At 38.3% G+C, this 17,611-nt stretch overlaps 1 protein-coding gene across 10 annotated transcripts in view; it reads right to left on the reverse strand.

The window, feature by feature from the left end:
* The window catches only part of MTA1-like (metastasis associated 1-like), a 360,550-nt gene that overhangs the window by 46,437 nt on the left and 296,502 nt on the right, over positions 1 to 17,611 (reverse strand). For 8 of the 10 annotated variants that reach the window (XM_070084050.1, XM_070084048.1, XM_070084053.1 and 5 more), the window contains 3 exons: positions 11,953 to 12,237; positions 11,570 to 11,776; positions 11,038 to 11,148 (listed from right to left, as the gene is read on the reverse strand). In XM_070084050.1, the coding sequence (XP_069940151.1) occupies positions 11,038 to 11,148; positions 11,570 to 11,776; positions 11,953 to 12,237 (603 nt within the window). The remainder of the gene's footprint in view (positions 1 to 11,037; positions 11,149 to 11,569; positions 11,777 to 11,952; positions 12,238 to 17,611) is intronic. The other 2 variants (XM_070084056.1, XM_070084054.1) reach the window with 1 other exon arrangement.

A 17,611-nucleotide genomic window follows, 5' to 3' on the forward strand; every position in this document is an offset into this window, starting at 1 on the left:
CCTGTTGTGCAATCTATTGTGGCCCTAGGGAGCTCCATGGGGTTGGATGTGAGTGGCAAGGATGTGGAAGAGTTGGTGGAGGACCACAGAGGAGAGCTAACCACTGAATAGCTGCAAGACCTTTAACTGGAACAGCAACAGACTGCAGCTGAGGAAATTGCTTCAGAGGGAGAGAGAGGGGAGAAGGTGCTTTCTTCAGTGATTATGGACGTGTGTGCAAAGTGGAGTGAGTTGCATAGTTTTGTTGAACAGTATCACCCTGACCAAGCTGAAACAAGCCATATCTGCAGCATGTTCAGTGACAAAACCTTGTCCCACTTCAGGGAAATCTTAAAGAGACACCAGAAACAGAGCACTCTGGACAGTTATTTTGTGCGACAGGGGTCCAGTGACTCTCAAGCTGGTCCTAGTGCCAGTAAAAGACAAAGAAGGGAAATAACCCCAGAGAGGGACTCGTTACCTGAAGTCCTTATGGAGGGGGATTCCCCTTCCAAACAATATCCCCAACTCCCTCTCTCCATCTTCCATAAACAAACAAGAGTCTTCAATAAAGGCATGTAATTGTGATTTAATTGTTCATGTATTTATTTTATTTAGTTCTCATTGTTTTGTGTATGTAAAACTATAATAATCTTCAAAAAATGTATTTTTTTGTTAATATTTTTGGGTGACTGGAATGGATGAATTGTATTGATATTAATTCTTATGGAAATTATTATTTCAGTTTACGGCCGACCTGGAGCGGATTACGGCCGATAACGAAGGGTCCACTGTACTAGTTTGTCAGACGCATATATCACCTGTCTACTAGTAGAAAGGACCAAGTTAAAAGTTAAGGGGCTTGAACTCTCTCTGTCATGTGATTCAAGGTTGAATGGGACTCAGTACTTCATTTTCATGACGTTGATGCTAACTGTTTTACAACTAGGTTTCTTTTGTCCATTTCTTACTGCAACAATATACACAGAAGAATGTATAAGTGCACCACTTTACCACTCTATCTTATCTTACCTTTGATATACCTTTGAAGAGTTTCAGGAGTTTAACCACTCTGAGCCTGGCCATGGGACCGGCTCATCCGGTGCTTGCCTGGTCAACCAGGCTGTTGCTGCTGGAGGCCCACTGCCCCACATATCCATCACACCCTGGCTGATCTGGCACCTGGTGAAGATACTTGTCCAGTTTATTCTTGAAGGCTTCTACACTTGTTCCAGCCATGTTTCTAATATCTTCTGGTAAGATGTTGAATAGTCTGGGACTCCGGATGTTGATACAGTGTTCCCTTATTGTCCCCACCGCACCCCTGCACCTCACTGGGTTTATTTTGCACTTCTCCCATATCTCTCACTCCATTATGTTGTTATGGCAGTGTGCAGATTTGGGACCAGGCCCTCGAGCCTGCATTATTGTAAAAATTATATTATTTATAACAGTGCACTAGTGAAAGAATATTAGACTCCCCAATTGATGTGTATTGGATGTGTGGTGTGATTTGCTCACTCTTGAACACCGGTAAAAAGTGAACATTTCCGCTACTTTGAGCTCAATTTCAAAGTCGTTTTCATTGTGAAACTAATCAAAATCATCTCTATTTCTGAAACATGTTTTCCGGTCTATCAAATGAGACCAAGAAAACGAGAATACAACCATAAATACATGAAAATACACCTCAAAGTCGGCATTTTAATCCAAAAACATGGTTAGAGTTTTTCCTCATTATGCACTGCATGCTGCATGATTTTTTTTTATACAGTGCACACTGACCACACAGACCCATTCTCTCACATGTGGGCCTACCAGCTTTTTCCTGCTTGATTTGAAGTCGCTAGAATTATTGAGTATAAGTATATACGTCCGAAACACTGGCTCGTAAGACGTATATATACGGCCAAAACAGTCAAAGGGTTAATGTAAGCACTTGATCTACACATCCCCTACCCACTCTAAAGCCTCCTTGCTCATCTGCAATCCTACTCTGTCTTACTGAAAACTATTAGCAGATATTTAACATGAAAGAGTGATGTAAAAATTAGACTTACTACCACCCCTACTATTGCTACTACTAGTAATGCTACTGTCAACTAGCAGCCCTAAGAAGTACATGAACTAATAACAGGGTGGGTTCCAGTAACTACTATAAAATATCTCAAGGAATTTAACTTCTCATCCAGTCTGGGTAGGAGGACTATGTTGCTAGGCAGAGCTTTGCACTATCTGAATTCAATACTGCAACTGCAAGATTTTCCAACTTATTCTTAAATTCTGCATTACTTCTGTTCTTAACCCTTAACCCTTCCAGGGTTTCCGACGTTCTAGTACGGCTTACGCGCCAGGGTTTTTGACGTACTAGTACGCATAAATTCTAGCGCCTTCAAATCTAGCAAGAGAAAGCTGGTAGGCCTACATATGAAAGAATGGCTCTTTGTGGTCAGTGTGCGCAGTATAAAAAAAATCCTGCAGCACACAGTGCGTAATGAGAAAAAACAAACTTTGACCGTGTTTTTGGATTAAAACAGCGACTTTGCACTGTATTTTCGTATGGTTTTTATTGTTGTATTCTAGTTTTCCTGGTCTTATTTTATAGAATGGAAGACGTATTACAGAAATTGAGACGATTTTGACTGGTTTCACAATGAAAAGTAACTTGAAATTGAGCTCAAAGTAGCAGAAATGTTCGATTTTTGCCAAAGTTCAAAAGTAAATAAATTAGGCCAAGCGTCCAATACACGTCAACTGGTGAATCTAATATTCTTTCACAAGTGCACTGATATTATTTGTACCATTTCTAGACTAATACAGTAGTCTGCATAACAGTACATCTTCTATTTTTTGTGAGAATAAAAATTCAAAGTGGAAAGCAAAAGAAATGTAAGAGGGGCCTGAGGATGTGACTAATGAACAGAGGAAATATTATTTTACTGCCAGGAATGTCTGATTATTCTGGACCCTATTTGGAAATTGGCATCTTTTGAAATTTGTGAAACAGGCAAAATTGCTAAATTCTGACCACTTTATTGGATAGTTGAAATTGGTAAATGGGTGGTTTCTTGTACTCATTCGATAGAAAAAATGGAGTTCTAGCGAAATAGTTATGATCTTTGTCGACTAGTACACTGGAATTGGCCAAAAATAGGGCTCAAAGTGGGCAAAATCGTTGATGCATAATCATCGTCAAGACCGCTAACTTCGCGAGAGCGTAATTCCCTAAGTTTTCCATCAAATTTCATACTTTTAGTGTCATTATGATCAGGAAAAGATTCTCTATCTTTTCACAAGAAAAAATAATTTTTTTTTTTTTTTGAAAATTTGACGACCCTGAGAACAAGTCTGGGAGACTGCCTGTCGACCCTGAAAGGGCTAAACTGTTGTCGTCTTCTTCTTTCAACAAACCAGCCATATCCCACCGAGGCGGGGTGGCCCAAAAGGAAAAAATGAAAGTTTCTCCTTTTACTGTGGTATACCTGGAAATTAAAATTTGTGTGGGTCAAAATTTTAAAAATTATAGAGAATCTTTTCCCGATTGTAATGACATAAAAAAAAACAAAATTTGATGGAAAACTGACGGAATTATGTTCTCGCGAAGTTAGCGGCCTCAGTGATATTTACAAATCAGCGATTTTGCCCACTTTGAACCCTATTTTCGGCTAATTCCACTGTTACAGTTGACCAAACTCATAGCTATTTCTTCAGAACTCCATTTTTTCTATTGATTGAGTACAAGAAACTGCCCATTTACCCATTTCAACTACCCAATAACGTTGTCAGAATTCTGCAATTTGGCCAATTTCACGAAAATTAAAAAATATGACAATTTCAAAATAAGATCCAGAATGAACAATGCAGAAATTCCTGGCTCTAAAATAACATTTTCTTTGTTCATCAGTCACGTCTCCAGGCCCCTCTGATATTACTCTTGCTTTCTATTTTGAATTTTTTTTTAAACAAAACACATAAGATTTACTGTTATGCAGACTACTGCAATATTGAAATAATTGTACAAATAATGTCAACCCATTCATGACAGCATATTAGAATGGCTAGTTGGACATTTAATGCACAATAACATCATTTGTTTACTTTTGAACATCAGCAAAAATCAAACATTTCCCCAACTTTGAGCTCCATTTCCAGTTTCTTTTTATAGTAACACCAGTCAAAATCACCTCTATTTCTATGTCTTCCATTCTATCAAATGAGACTACAAAAACGAGAATACAACCCTAAATACTATACGAAAATAGACCACAAAGTCAGCATTTTAATTAAAAAAAAAAACGGTCAGTTTTTTTTATTATTATGCACTGCGTGCTCAAGGATTTTTTTTATATGGTGCATACTGACCACACAGACCCATTCTCTCACATGTGGACCTACCAGCTTTCTCCTGCTTGATTTGAAGTCGCTAGAATTTATGAGTATATATAAGTCAAACACGGTACCTCATAAGACGTATATATACAACCAAAACAGTCAAAGGGCTAATGGTCCATGTCAGGCTGAAACATTGTTATTTATTATTTATTTTATTATCACACTGGCCGATTCCCACCAAGGCAGGGTGGCCCGAAAAAGAAAAACTTTCACCATCATTCACTCCATCACTGTCTTGCCAGAAGGGTGCTTTACACTACAGTTTTTAAACTGCAACATTAACACCCCTCCTTCAGAGTGCAGGCACTGTACTTCCCATCTCCAGGACTCAAGTCCGGCCTGCCGGTTTCCCTGAACCCCTTCATAATTGTTACTTTGCTCACACTCCAACAGCACGTCAAGTATTAAAAACCATTTGTCTCCATTCACTCCTATCAAACACGCTCACGCATGCCTGCTGGAAGTCCAAGCCCCTCGCACACAAAACCTCCTTTACCCCCTCTCTCCAACCTTTCCTAGGCCGACCCCTACCCCGCCTTCCTTCCACTACAGACTGATACACTCTTGAAGTCATTCTGTTTCGCTCCATTCTCTCTACATGTCCGAACCGCCTCAACAACCCTTCCTCAGCCCTCTGGACAACAGTTTTGGTAATCCCGCACCTCCTCCTAACTTCCAAACTACGAATTCTCTACATTATATTCACACCACACATTGCCCTCAGACATGACATCTCCACTGCCTCCAGCCTTCTCCTCGCTGCAACATTCATCACCCATGCTTCACACCCATATAAGAGTGTTGGTAAAACTATACTCTCATACATTCCCCTCTTTGCCTCCAAGGACAAAGTTCTTTGTCTCCACAGACTCCTAAGTGCACCACTCACTCTTTTTCCCCTCATCAATTCTATGATTCACCTCATCTTTCATAGACCCATCCGCTGACACGTCCACTCCCAAATATCTGAATACATTTACTTCCTCCATACTCTCTCCCTCCAATCTGATATTCAATCTTTCATCACCTAATCTTTTTATCCTCATAACCTTACTCTTTCCTGTATTCACCTTTAATTTTCTTCTTTTGCACACCCTACCAAATTCATCCACCAATCTCTGCAACTTCTCTTCAGAATCTCCCAAGAGCACAGTGTCATCAGCAAAGAGCAGCTGTGACAACTCCCACTTTGTGTGTGATTCTTTATCTTTTAACTCCACGCCTCTTGCCAAGACCCTCGCATTTACTTCTCTTACAACCCCATCTATAAATATATTAAACAACCACGGTGACATCACACATCCTTGTCTAAGGCCTACTTTTACTGGGAAATAATTTCCCTCTTTCCTACATACTCTAACTTGAGCCTCACTATCCTCGTAAAAACTCTTCACTGCTTTCAGTAACCTACCTCCTACACCATACACTTGCAAAATCTGCCACATTGCCCCCCTATCCACCCTGTCATACGCCTTTTCCAAATCCATAAATGCCACAAAGACCTCTTTAGCCTTATCTAAATACTGTTCACATTGTTATAAGTTTCAAATACATGTGCATGTTACCTTCTCTTGCTCCACTATCCTTTCATCATTTCCCCTTTGCAAAAACCTCTCTTAAAAGAGGTTATTTTTCTAAATATAAAAAAATCAAAGGAAAATTTAGGCTTTATGGTGTTTTATAAATGACGAAAAAGATCAATTGTCGGCAACATGGGCTTGAATACACCCAACAGTATTTTTTACAATTTATGCCAAATTATGATTGTTCTTCAAGCATTTGTTTTCAGTGACTGACAATATGTACACTACTTTTGTTAGAAGTGATTTTCAAGTGCTTCAGCATGTGAAACATGAGGAGATGCATAGTACACTATACCAATTTCAATATTTTGTTTTTGTTTTTAACACACTGGCCACCTCCCAACAGGGTAGGATGACAAAAAAAAAAAAAAAAAAAAAAAAAAAAAAAAAAACTCACCATGATTCAATTTATCATTATCTTGCCAGAGATGCACTGACACCACAGCTCAAATCCCCTCCCACCAACTGCAAATATCCCCATCCCTCCTTCAGAGTGCAGGCACTGTACTTCCCACCTCCAGGACTCAAATCCAGCTAGCCAGTTTCCCCAAGGCCCTTCATAAATGTTACTTTGCTCACACTCCAACAGCTCATCAAGTCCTAAAAGCCATTTGCCTCCACTCACTCCTAACATGCTCACACACCTGCAGGATGTCCAAGCCCCTTGCACACAAAGCCTCATTTACCTCCTCCCTCCAACATTTACTAGGGCAAATCCTACCCCATTTTCCCTTCCCTACAGATTTATACACCCTCCACATCATCCTATTTTCCTCCATTCTCTATAAATATCCAAACCACCTCAAATACCCCTCCTCAGCCCTCTGGATAACACTTTCAATAACCCCGTACCTCCTCCTAATCTGCCTTCAGACACATCATCGCCACGGTCTCTAGCCTCCACCTCACAGCAGCATTCACAACCCATGCTTCACCCCCACTGGCACCACTATATTTTCATATATTCCCCATTTTGCCTCCATGGATAACATCTCCACAGGTGCCTCAATGCACCACTCACCTTTTTCCCCTTGCCAATTCTATGGTTCCCCTAATCTTTCATAGACCCATCTGCTGACAAGTCTACTCCCAAATATCAGAACACATCCACTTGAACATTAAAATGGTATAAAATACCGACAGGTTGTTAGGTAAGACACATATGCAACAGTTAGGTATCTTTATTATGAAACGTTTCGCCTACACAGTAGGCTTCTTCAATCAAGTACAGAAAAGTTGATAGAAGCAGAAGAAACTTGAAGACGATGTAATCAGTCCATCACCCTTAAAGTTTTGAGGTGGTCAGTCCCTCAGTCTGGAGAAGAGCTGAGGGACTGACCACCTCAAAACTTTAAGGGTGATGGACTGATTACATCGTCTTCAAGTTTCTTCTGCTTCTATCAACTTTTCTGTACTTGATTGAAGAAGCCTACTGTGTAGGCGAAACGTTTCATAATAAAGATACCTAACTGTTGCATATGTGTCTTACCTAACAACACATCCACTTCCTCCATACTCCTTCCCTCCAATTTGATATCCAGTCTTTGCCTACATTTTTTGCTACCCTCATCATCTTACTCTTTCCTATGTGGCCCTGGTGGTGGCACATCCACTGAGCTATGAGGCTTTAACTGGAAAGATCTCCAACAATGGCACCCTCCCTGTGACTACTGTTTCCCATAACCTACCAGATTTCATAATAAATCTATACATATACCACCTCTAAAGTATACAGCCAGAGACGTTATGAACTCAAATTAAGTTATAATAAATGACTGTAAATGAAGGAATACAAAAATGACTGTAAATAGAGGAATATTAACTCTAATTTTATCTCCATAATTAATAAATTAAACCCCAAAAAGAATAAAAAGGCACACTACCATGACTGGAACAATACACAAATAACCCACACAAAGGATACTGAAACATATAACGATGTATTGGTCTAATTTGGAACACTGATTAGGTAATGGTTCAAGTTGGACTAAAATGTCGTCCAAAGTTGCATTCTCCTATGTGCTGGGTATTTGTAATTAGATCCCAAAACTGCAAATATAAATGAATAAATATACTAAAAAATTATTTTCAGAAAAGACATCTAGGACTGCATAAGCACCATAATCATGTTTGTAAATTTAAGTTTGAAATAAGATAAACACTTAGAGCTTCAACATTCTATTAACACTTGCCAATTATCTAAATGCTAATAGTATCTATGGTCAACCTCTGCCATTCCCAGAGTTTACATAATTAGAGCAATATATCAGTTTATCTTCCACGTTATCTATCTTTGCTTGTATATCCTCAAACTTTTGATGAGATGTATGCCTAATTATACAGATTAATGAATCTAGGAAGGCAAGCTGTTATCCAAGACGACAAACTCAACTGAATATTTAGTACTGTTTACAAAAGCATTTGAAAAAATAATCAATACACGAGGCATTGCATGAGTATTTTCAACAACTCTCTCAAGTGATAAGAAAAAGGATTCAAATAATTTAGTAGAAAATTTAATTAACGGTTAGCTGGCTGGATAGATGATGAGCAACAGCAACCACCCTGGCACAGAGATGAACCAAATTATAATACAAACTAAGATAAATTAATATCATATTAAAATAAAAAAGTTATCCTTTTAGGTTAAGTCACAGATGGGAAGGGATGAAAGATGAACAGTCATTTATAGCAGTACCAGTACAAAAGAATTAAAAGAAAAAAATAATAATTAACTTTTGCAAGCAACATATCCTCAATTGATCTAGAAGAGAACATTGAAAAACTTCTGCTGTTGAACTCCATAACCAACTTCAAATTAAAATAAATTAATATACACTTTCCTTGGCATTTACAGACAAATGTATACACAAGCAGGTGTATGTGCATGCATGTTAACCCCCATACACTCATATACATGTGCACACACATTATGATCATTAACTCAAAATACATTTTGACTGAGCTTCAATTTAATCTAAACATAATCAACATAATCTTATATGGGTGTGAAGCTTGGGTTGTGAATGCAGCAGCAAGGAGGCAGTTGGAGGCAGTGGAGATGTCCTGTCTAAGGGCAATATATGGTGTAAATATTATGCGGAAAATTCGGAGTGTGGAAATTAGGAGAAGGTGTGGAGTTAATAAAAGCATTAGTCAGAGGGCTGAAGAGGGGATGTTGAGGTGGTTTGATCATTTAGAGACAATGGATCAAAGTAGAATGACATGGAGAGCATTTAAATCTGTAGAGGAAGGAAGGCCGGGTAGGGGTCATCCTCGAAAAGGTTGGAAGGAAGGGGTAAGGGAGGTTTTGTGGGCGAGGGGTTTGGACTTCCAGCAGGCGTGCGTGAGCGTGTTAGATAAGAGTGAATGGAGACGAATGGTATTTGGGACCTGATGATCTGTTAGAGTGAGAGCAGGGTAATATTTAGAAGGGATTCAGGGAAACTGGTTATTTTTATATAGCTGGACTTGAGTCCTGGAAATGGGAAGTACAATGCCTGCACTCTAAAGGAGGGGTTCGGGATATTGGCAGTATAGAGGGATATGTTGTGTATCTTTATACGTATATGTTTTTAAGCTGTTGTGTTCTGAGCACCTCTGCAAAAACAGTGATTATGTGTGAGTGAGGTGAAAGAGTTGAATGATGATGAAAGTATTTTGTTTTTGGGGATTTTCTTTCTTTTTGGTTCACCCTGCCTCGGTGGGAGACGGCAGACTTGTTAAAAAAAAAAAAAAAAAAAAAAAAAAATCAATCCCCATTATTAACACATTTATTGCACTTCATAAATATTACATAAGACCTTAAAGTAAAATTATATTTGTACTACAGCCAAGCACAAGTCAATCTCTAAAACTAAAAATTTTTATCAAGCAGAATTTTCAAGAGTCTAGATACTCATAATGTTGCTTGGTACTATAATCCATTAGTATTTTCCTTATGCTCAGATGGCTACTTTATTAAAATCTTTCTTTCTTTCAACACACCGGCCGTATCCCACCGAGGCGGGGTGGCCCAAAAGAAAAAACCAAAGTTTCTCCTTTCAAATTTAGTAATATATACAGGAGAAGGGGTTACTAGCCCCTTGCTCCCGGCATTTTAGTCGCCTCTTACAACACGCATGGCCTACGGAGGAAGAATTCTGTTCCACTTCCCCATGGAGATAAGAGGAAATAAACAAGAACAAGAACTAGAAAGAAAATAGAAGAAAACCCAGAGGGGTATGTATATATACGCTTGTACGTGTATGTGTAGTGTGACCTGAGTATAAGTAGAAGTAGCAAGACGTACCTGAAATTTTGCATGTTCATGAGACAGAAAAAAGGACACCAGTAATCCTACCATCATGTAAAACAATTACAGGCTTTCGTTTTACACTCACTTGGCAGGACGGTAGTACCTCCCTGGGTGGTTGCTGTCTACCAACCTACTACCTAGTTTATTAAAATAGCTTTGTTAATTAAATTTAATTTTAATACAGCTTAGTACACATCTGTTCAAGCCAAACCAACAGGAAATTAAAACTAACAAATACTAAATAAAGGAATAATGCCAACAAATAATATATGAAGACTTTAGTGAAGCCTTTATTAGTCCCAATCCAATTAGAGGTGAAACACTGTACCAATGAAGATTTCACTGCACTGAGTGTCTATTGATCAAAGCCTAAAATATATAAATACAAAGAGGAATATACAAGCAAAGAAGTCCCTCTGGGCATTCATTACATTTTGTTGTTGTATGTGCAAGTAACCTACATGAGTGGGCAATATGAATGATTGCAAATTACACCTGCAACTTCAAAAAATAAAAAAAATAATCATCAACTAGGTCTATAAAGCAAAGGAATCTAAGATACAAAAATCTTAAATGAATTATAAAAAATGCAGAAGGCAAATTGACTTAATAATACAAGATATACACAGAATACAGAAACCCTCACATCTGATGATATATCACTAACCCACAATTAACAGTCTTATTAAACACTGGCCACAATGCCTGGTCAGTTATTCAAAGTTGGTAAAGATAGTGACTAGAGGAAAATAAAATACTAAAAATAAGCATGTGGAGAACACTTACCGTCCATGCCATTGGTTTCTTCATAAGCCCGACGTTTTAGAAGACTCGGGGAGGTATTGTTCACCACAGGAAGCTCCTTGTTGGGTATTGGGGTGTATATCAAACTGCCATCTGAAAGTCATAAAGTTTCTGTACACCATATCGTATAATTGGCAAATTAAAAATAGTAAGAAACTTACGAGTAATAAGCAGGAATCACAGAGGTACCTAAAAAGAACCTTGAGCAAGCAGCAATTAGAGAAACATATAACAAAAACCTTCCCAGTCACAAATATGCAGAAGCCCTTCAAGCTGCAACATGAAATAACAAGTCATTAAACAAGCCACAGACTACAAGATGTGGGTGTGGTGTAAGCCATGATCCAAGTATCAACCACTACCTTGAAGGACCTTTGCCGATTCTCTCCAACCACCATGACTGACAGCCTTTTGCCCTCATTAATGATTCAGGCAAAAAGGGGAATTCAACATATGACTCCAAAATGAAACTAAAACAATGTTGAAACCCATAGTGTGTGATCAACAAACCAACCTGGTCCCTTGGGAGGTTTTGGGAATGCAATGTGGGGTTGTTTGGGAAGGAGCGACTTGTCCGTAGGGAGCATCCAGGCAGGGCAAGCCGAGTTCTTCTGACCTAAGCGGACTGAGACCTGAGAGACTCTCCCTCGTCGCCGCCCCGTCCCACGCTTCACCAGGTATGCAAAATCATCAAAGGATTTCCCACCCATGCGCAGGAGACCTGAAACGTTATCCATATAGTGGCCCATGCATTCATTATATGCTAAAACCCTTCTCTGAGGATTTCAGGTTAATATCTATTTTCACAACTGCTAAGCTAATGATGCTGATCATTAATATTATTGCCAACTTTTCCATAAGATATTTCAATTCAGAATGTCCTGGCACATAACTTACTCTCTTGCCGGATATTGGTAGTATTTACAGGCCATGTTGGATTGCGGCTAGCCTTCCTAGGTTGGATTAAATCTTCACAAAGCCGTCGCATGACACGAATGGGAAGGCTAGTATGGACCATGATGGCTGCCCTTGTTTTCATGATGGGTCTAGGTGAACCAGCTCGTAGGGCAACACCATGAGCCTGGGCAGCATGACGTATTAACTGCGAGCGTGTCTTGTACTCCCGGCCACACCCACCCACATTACACCGCTGTGAACGACTGCCACCACTGTGCAGTCGTTCTGGAAAGTAAAACGCCTGTTCTTACTTCTGACCACACCAAATATGCAATTCTTAATATTTTCTTATAATTATTTATATTAAAAACTTACAGACTTTATTAAATTTCTATTCATGTCACTGTAACTGTTCCATCCATTCTTTATCCACTACTGTGCCACAGAACCGTCAATGTCTGGAATCCACCACAACATTGCACACGTTAGTCAGTATCCACTGCAGTCTTTTCTTTTTCTCTTTATTATCATGCTCTTTAACTTCATTTTCAAGATATTACTTCACATTTTGTAGAACATCCATTCATTATTTTCCAAGTTATCACACTGCTATCCAATGTAGAATGAATTTGGGTTTATCCTTGGCTGGCTGGGGTATACTATGTCTTCAACAAAAGCTGACAACTGAAATCTTAGCTGCAACACAGTCACCTACATCAATCAGTGACTCAAATTAATCCATCTTCGGGAATTTATGATCAAGCCAATCCACAAAAAATAATATACTCAAAACAAAAATTCATATAGTTAAAAGCTTCATAGTTAACTTCTCATCATGCTAAAGAATATCTACATTATAAAATGGTACCCTGAGCACATACAATAGCTAAGCTTCTTGGTAGATTCAAGTTGTATGTTCTCAAATGAATTTTCAGAAAATGCAAATAAACATAAAAAAAAATAAGACATGTTATCTATTTTAATTTTGTCACTAGGAGACAAGCTAGCTATGTTGAGGTAATACTAGGAAATGAAGCATACTACCACAGTAATTAGCCAAGTTTTGGCAGCAATAAATTTAAAATGTAAACTCGAATACTAATTTAATTTAATACACAGTAAAAATGGGGTTGCCACGGAAAAAAAACAAACAAAAAAATCTACTGCCTGAACAAGGGCTTTCACTAAATGCATAACAAGAAATAAAATGAACAGAATGTTTTGTTTGTTTTTTATACGTTAGCATCTCCCACCGAGGAAAGGTGACCCCCCCAAAAAAAAAAAAATCACCATCATTACACGTAATCACTCTCTTTGCAGAGGCGCTCAGATACAACAGCTCAGATGTCACTCCAAACAGCCAATATCCCAAACTCCCCTCTTTTAAAATACAGGCATTGTACTTCCCACCTCCAGGACTTGAAGTCTGGCTAACAGGTTTTCCTGAATCTCTTCACAAAATATTACCCTGCTCACATTCCAACAGCTCGTTAATTCCCAAAAATCATTCATCTCCACTCACTCCTAACTAATACGCTCACACATGCCTGCTGCATGTCCAATAGGGATGCAAAAGAAGTGAATGCTGCTAGGGTGTTGGGAAGAGGTGTGGGATTAAAATATGTAAAATCTAATACAAAATGGGAGTTGTCATTCTTTTTGCTGATGACAGTGCTTTTGAGAGATTCTGAAGAGAAGTTGCAAAGGTTAGTGGACAAATTTGGGAGGGTGTGTCAAGGAAACTGAAAGTGAACATAGATATGAGAAAGGTGATGAGGGTAACAAACAAGTTAGGTAATGAAAGATTGGATATCAGATTGGAGGGAGTATGGAGGAAGTGAATGTGTTCAGATATTGGGGAGTGAACTTGTCAGCAGATGGGTATATGAATGATAAGGTGAACCGCAGAACTGAAGAATGGAAAAAGGTGGGTGGTGCATTGAGGTATCTGTAGACAAAGAATGTTATCCATGGAGGCAGAGAGAGAAATGTATAAGAGTATAGTGGTACCAACACTCTTATAAGGATGTGAAAATTGGGTTGTGAATGTTGCGATGAGGAGTAGTCTGGAGGCAGTGGAGACGTCATGTCTAAAGGAAATAAGCAGAGTAAATCCTATTCAGAGAATTCATAGTTTTGAGATTAAGAGAAGGTGTGGAACTACTAAAAGTATTATTCGAAGGGTTGAGGAGAGGTTGTTGAGGTGGACTAATCATTTAAAGTGGTTGGATCACTTGGAGGGTGCATAAATCTGTAGTGGCAGGAAGGCCAGGTAGAGGTCGTCTTAGGAAAGGCTGGAGGGAAGGGGGTAAAGCTGGTCTTGTTGCAAGAAGCTTGGACATCCAGCAGGCATGTGAGAGCATATTAGATAGGAGTGAGTAGAGGCAAATAGCTATGGGGACCAGATGAGCTGTTGGAGTGTGAGCAAGGTAACATTTTGTGAAGGGATTCAGGGAAACCAATTAGCTGGACTTGAGTCTTGGAGGTGAGAAGTACAGTGCTTGCACTCTGGGGACTGAGGGGGGGGGGGATATTTGCTGTTTGGAGGGGCATCTGAACTGTTGCATCTGCATGCCTCTGGCAAGACAGTGATAAGTGTGAATGATAGTGAAAGTGTTTCTTTTTTGGGTCCCCTTACCTCGGTGGGAAATGGCCAGTGTTAATAAAAAATATTTATTTTTGGAAATAAAAAAAATTTATTTATTTTTGCAAATAAAAAAAATTATATCCCCATTAAATTAAATAATAAACTAAGAGTATAAAAGGCAATACAACAAATTTTCTAGAGCAACAATTCATTGCTGATACTTTTAACTTGCAGTGAAGCATTATACATTCCTCTATTCATTAGGTTTCACTACAGCAGCAGCAATGTTAATGCTCTCTAAAGTCACCACATGATAAGTGCAAAATAAGAGATCAAAATATATCACCAATAATGTAATATTGTCTTCTTAATACAGACTTTAAAGATAACCATATTCTAAGAGAAGGAAAAAAGTATTTACAAAATACAATAATTGTTTCCCCATAGTTAGTAAAATGGGAATCTGCATGGGAATTAAGTCATGTATGGCCAAGAAAATTATTTTACAATTTTTATTTAGACTGATTATTTAATGAAGAACAAATGGTAAATTTTTCCTTGATGGCTGTCCTTTCTACTAGTCTTTACAACAATTTACTTTTACAAGGAGATAGCTACATCTACTAATACTATACCCCTAAGTTTAATAACTATCTGAATTACCTGTCACTAAACATTTGCAAATTCCTCCTACTCATTTGTACATTTGTGAATCTTGCTATATTATATTTCTCTTCATCTACCTGAATGGGAACGTGTTGAATTTTACTTCTACCTCAATCTTAGCAAGCCCATAAATGGCCAAGTGTGCATACATCAACACAGTCATGCACATTATTTTCCATGCATTCATGTAAATGTGTAAATACCCTTACTAATAAGTCTATTCAAGAACAAACTAATAATCTCTGCCAACACACTTAATCCTTTTCTTATTTCATTAATAACCTTGTGCTAGTAATAATATCAGGTACTCGAGGACGAGGTCTTGTCTCTCAACATGCATCACTGCTAGTTTTTATTTACCTGGCCTCTTATAAGCTCAATCTTATTTTCCAAGAATGCTTAACAATCTGTCTTCTTATATACTTCCCTCCGAGATGGTGGTCACAAAGTCTTACGGCATCTCTCTTTAAACACTCTTCCATACCGGTTTCATTACCTTGATAGAACATAGAGTATGGAAGAATAAATACTAACAGAGCATTCCACAATTAATCCTCCAGTCTCTATCATAATTCCACTGATAATCCTCTAATCTCCTTATCTAAAAACCATTCCACAGCTTTCCTATCTCGATCATAAAGCATCTCTCATAACTTCTTTAGATTATAGTAACCCTCTCTGGGGAAGAGATATTCAAACAAGTATAATTTTCCATTAGTCCTTCATCCAGGCAATGATTGTTATCCATTATGCCCATATTCACATTTTCTATAATTTGGTTGCCCACATAACTCCTATCCACAACTCCTATCTGCACAATGATCATCTTACATGCTATCATCCAAATAATCATCTTCCACAATTTTCATCCACAATCCTCCTCCATAAACTTCATTTACACAATTGTCCTCCATAACTCATCCATACAATGATCATCTATAACTTAAGTCATCCACACTATTTTCTTTACTGTACTCAACATTTTATATTTTACACTTAATAAACTTTTATAACCAAAATTAACAACTCATTTACCTGATATACACGAGGCACTGCACAGCAGAAAAGAATAAGTACCATATTTAAACAATAGAGAAAATGCAAGCAGAGGAGAATGGAGCTTTATTATAAAGCTCATGTTACCATACTTTAGGGGGCTCTGAGCCTAACTTACAGATGTGGAAGACAATATCTATACATCCACACAAAGCTGAAACATTGAGGAATCAATTCATCCATTAACCTGGATTTTGGACATAATGTTTATTTTTTTGTGCTGAACAACACCTCGTATATTACTACCAGAATAATCTAAGAGAGAAAGAATGAATAGGAAGAAGGAAGATATTATGTACAGTGAAATCTCTGGTCATGAACTCTTCCGAACACGAACAAAATCAGTTCACAACCAAAAAATTTGCCAATTTTTTTGCATATGGTCACAAACACACAACTGGGTGCCCAACAAACACAGCTGCACCAATTTTCACATTCCGCGCAATTTTTTTCACACGCCAATTTTCCCCACTTCCTGTTGTTTGAGTACACCTAACAAAAACCATGATATATTCGGATTAACAATGTTTTATCAGCAGGTAGTGCACAAACAGCTTCTCGCAGTGCCAGTACCCAGGTAGCGCTTGCATATATGATTTTTGTTAAAAAAAAGTTGTTCTCAGTTGTTTGTTGGGCTATCTTATTGAAACATGGGCAATGTGTGATGGAAAGATGCACCAAAAAATGAAAGAAATCGGACGATAAATAACAGAGTTCACTTGTCAGCCATTAGACGCCCCTTAAAACTTTTAAGAAAAAATCTACTTACAGCAAACGGTTTGTAAGGGTCTAGAACGGACTCGTGCAATGTTACTTTTCTTTTTTCTTCAAGGTTTTCTCAGTGTTATTCAAGGTTTTTACATTTCATTTACTATTACACTGTACATTCTATGGTATAAGGAACTATTTTTGTGCTTAAAAAAAAAAATTTACATACAGTTCATAGGGATCTGGAACGGATTAATTGTATTTACAAAATCCAATGGGGAAATTAGGTTCAGGTCGCTACGAGAGTTTTGGAACGAATTATGGTTGTGACCAGAGGTTTCACTGTATAAGGAACAGGAGGCAGCAGAGAGAAGAAAGATGAGACTCGAGGAGGGAGAGGTCAGTTAGTGAAGGATACGGTAGAGGCAAGATAAAAAAAAAAAAAAAAACAAAACTGGCCAAAGGATAGAAAGGGTAGAAAAGCCCTTGACACCTGTTACAGGTACGTCACATGGTAAAAATAAGGAAGAGGGAGGAGAGAGAGAAGGAAAGACAAGATGTAACAGACAGGGAGAGGAAGAATAGGGAGTGGGAGGTACGAAGTGGAAGGGAAGACAAGCCTGAGTAGCGAGGTGGAACAGA

This window comes from Cherax quadricarinatus, chromosome 11 (assembly GCF_038502225.1).
Source record: "Cherax quadricarinatus isolate ZL_2023a chromosome 11, ASM3850222v1, whole genome shotgun sequence".
In the NCBI taxonomy this organism is placed as follows: Eukaryota; Metazoa; Arthropoda; class Malacostraca; order Decapoda; family Parastacidae; genus Cherax; species Cherax quadricarinatus.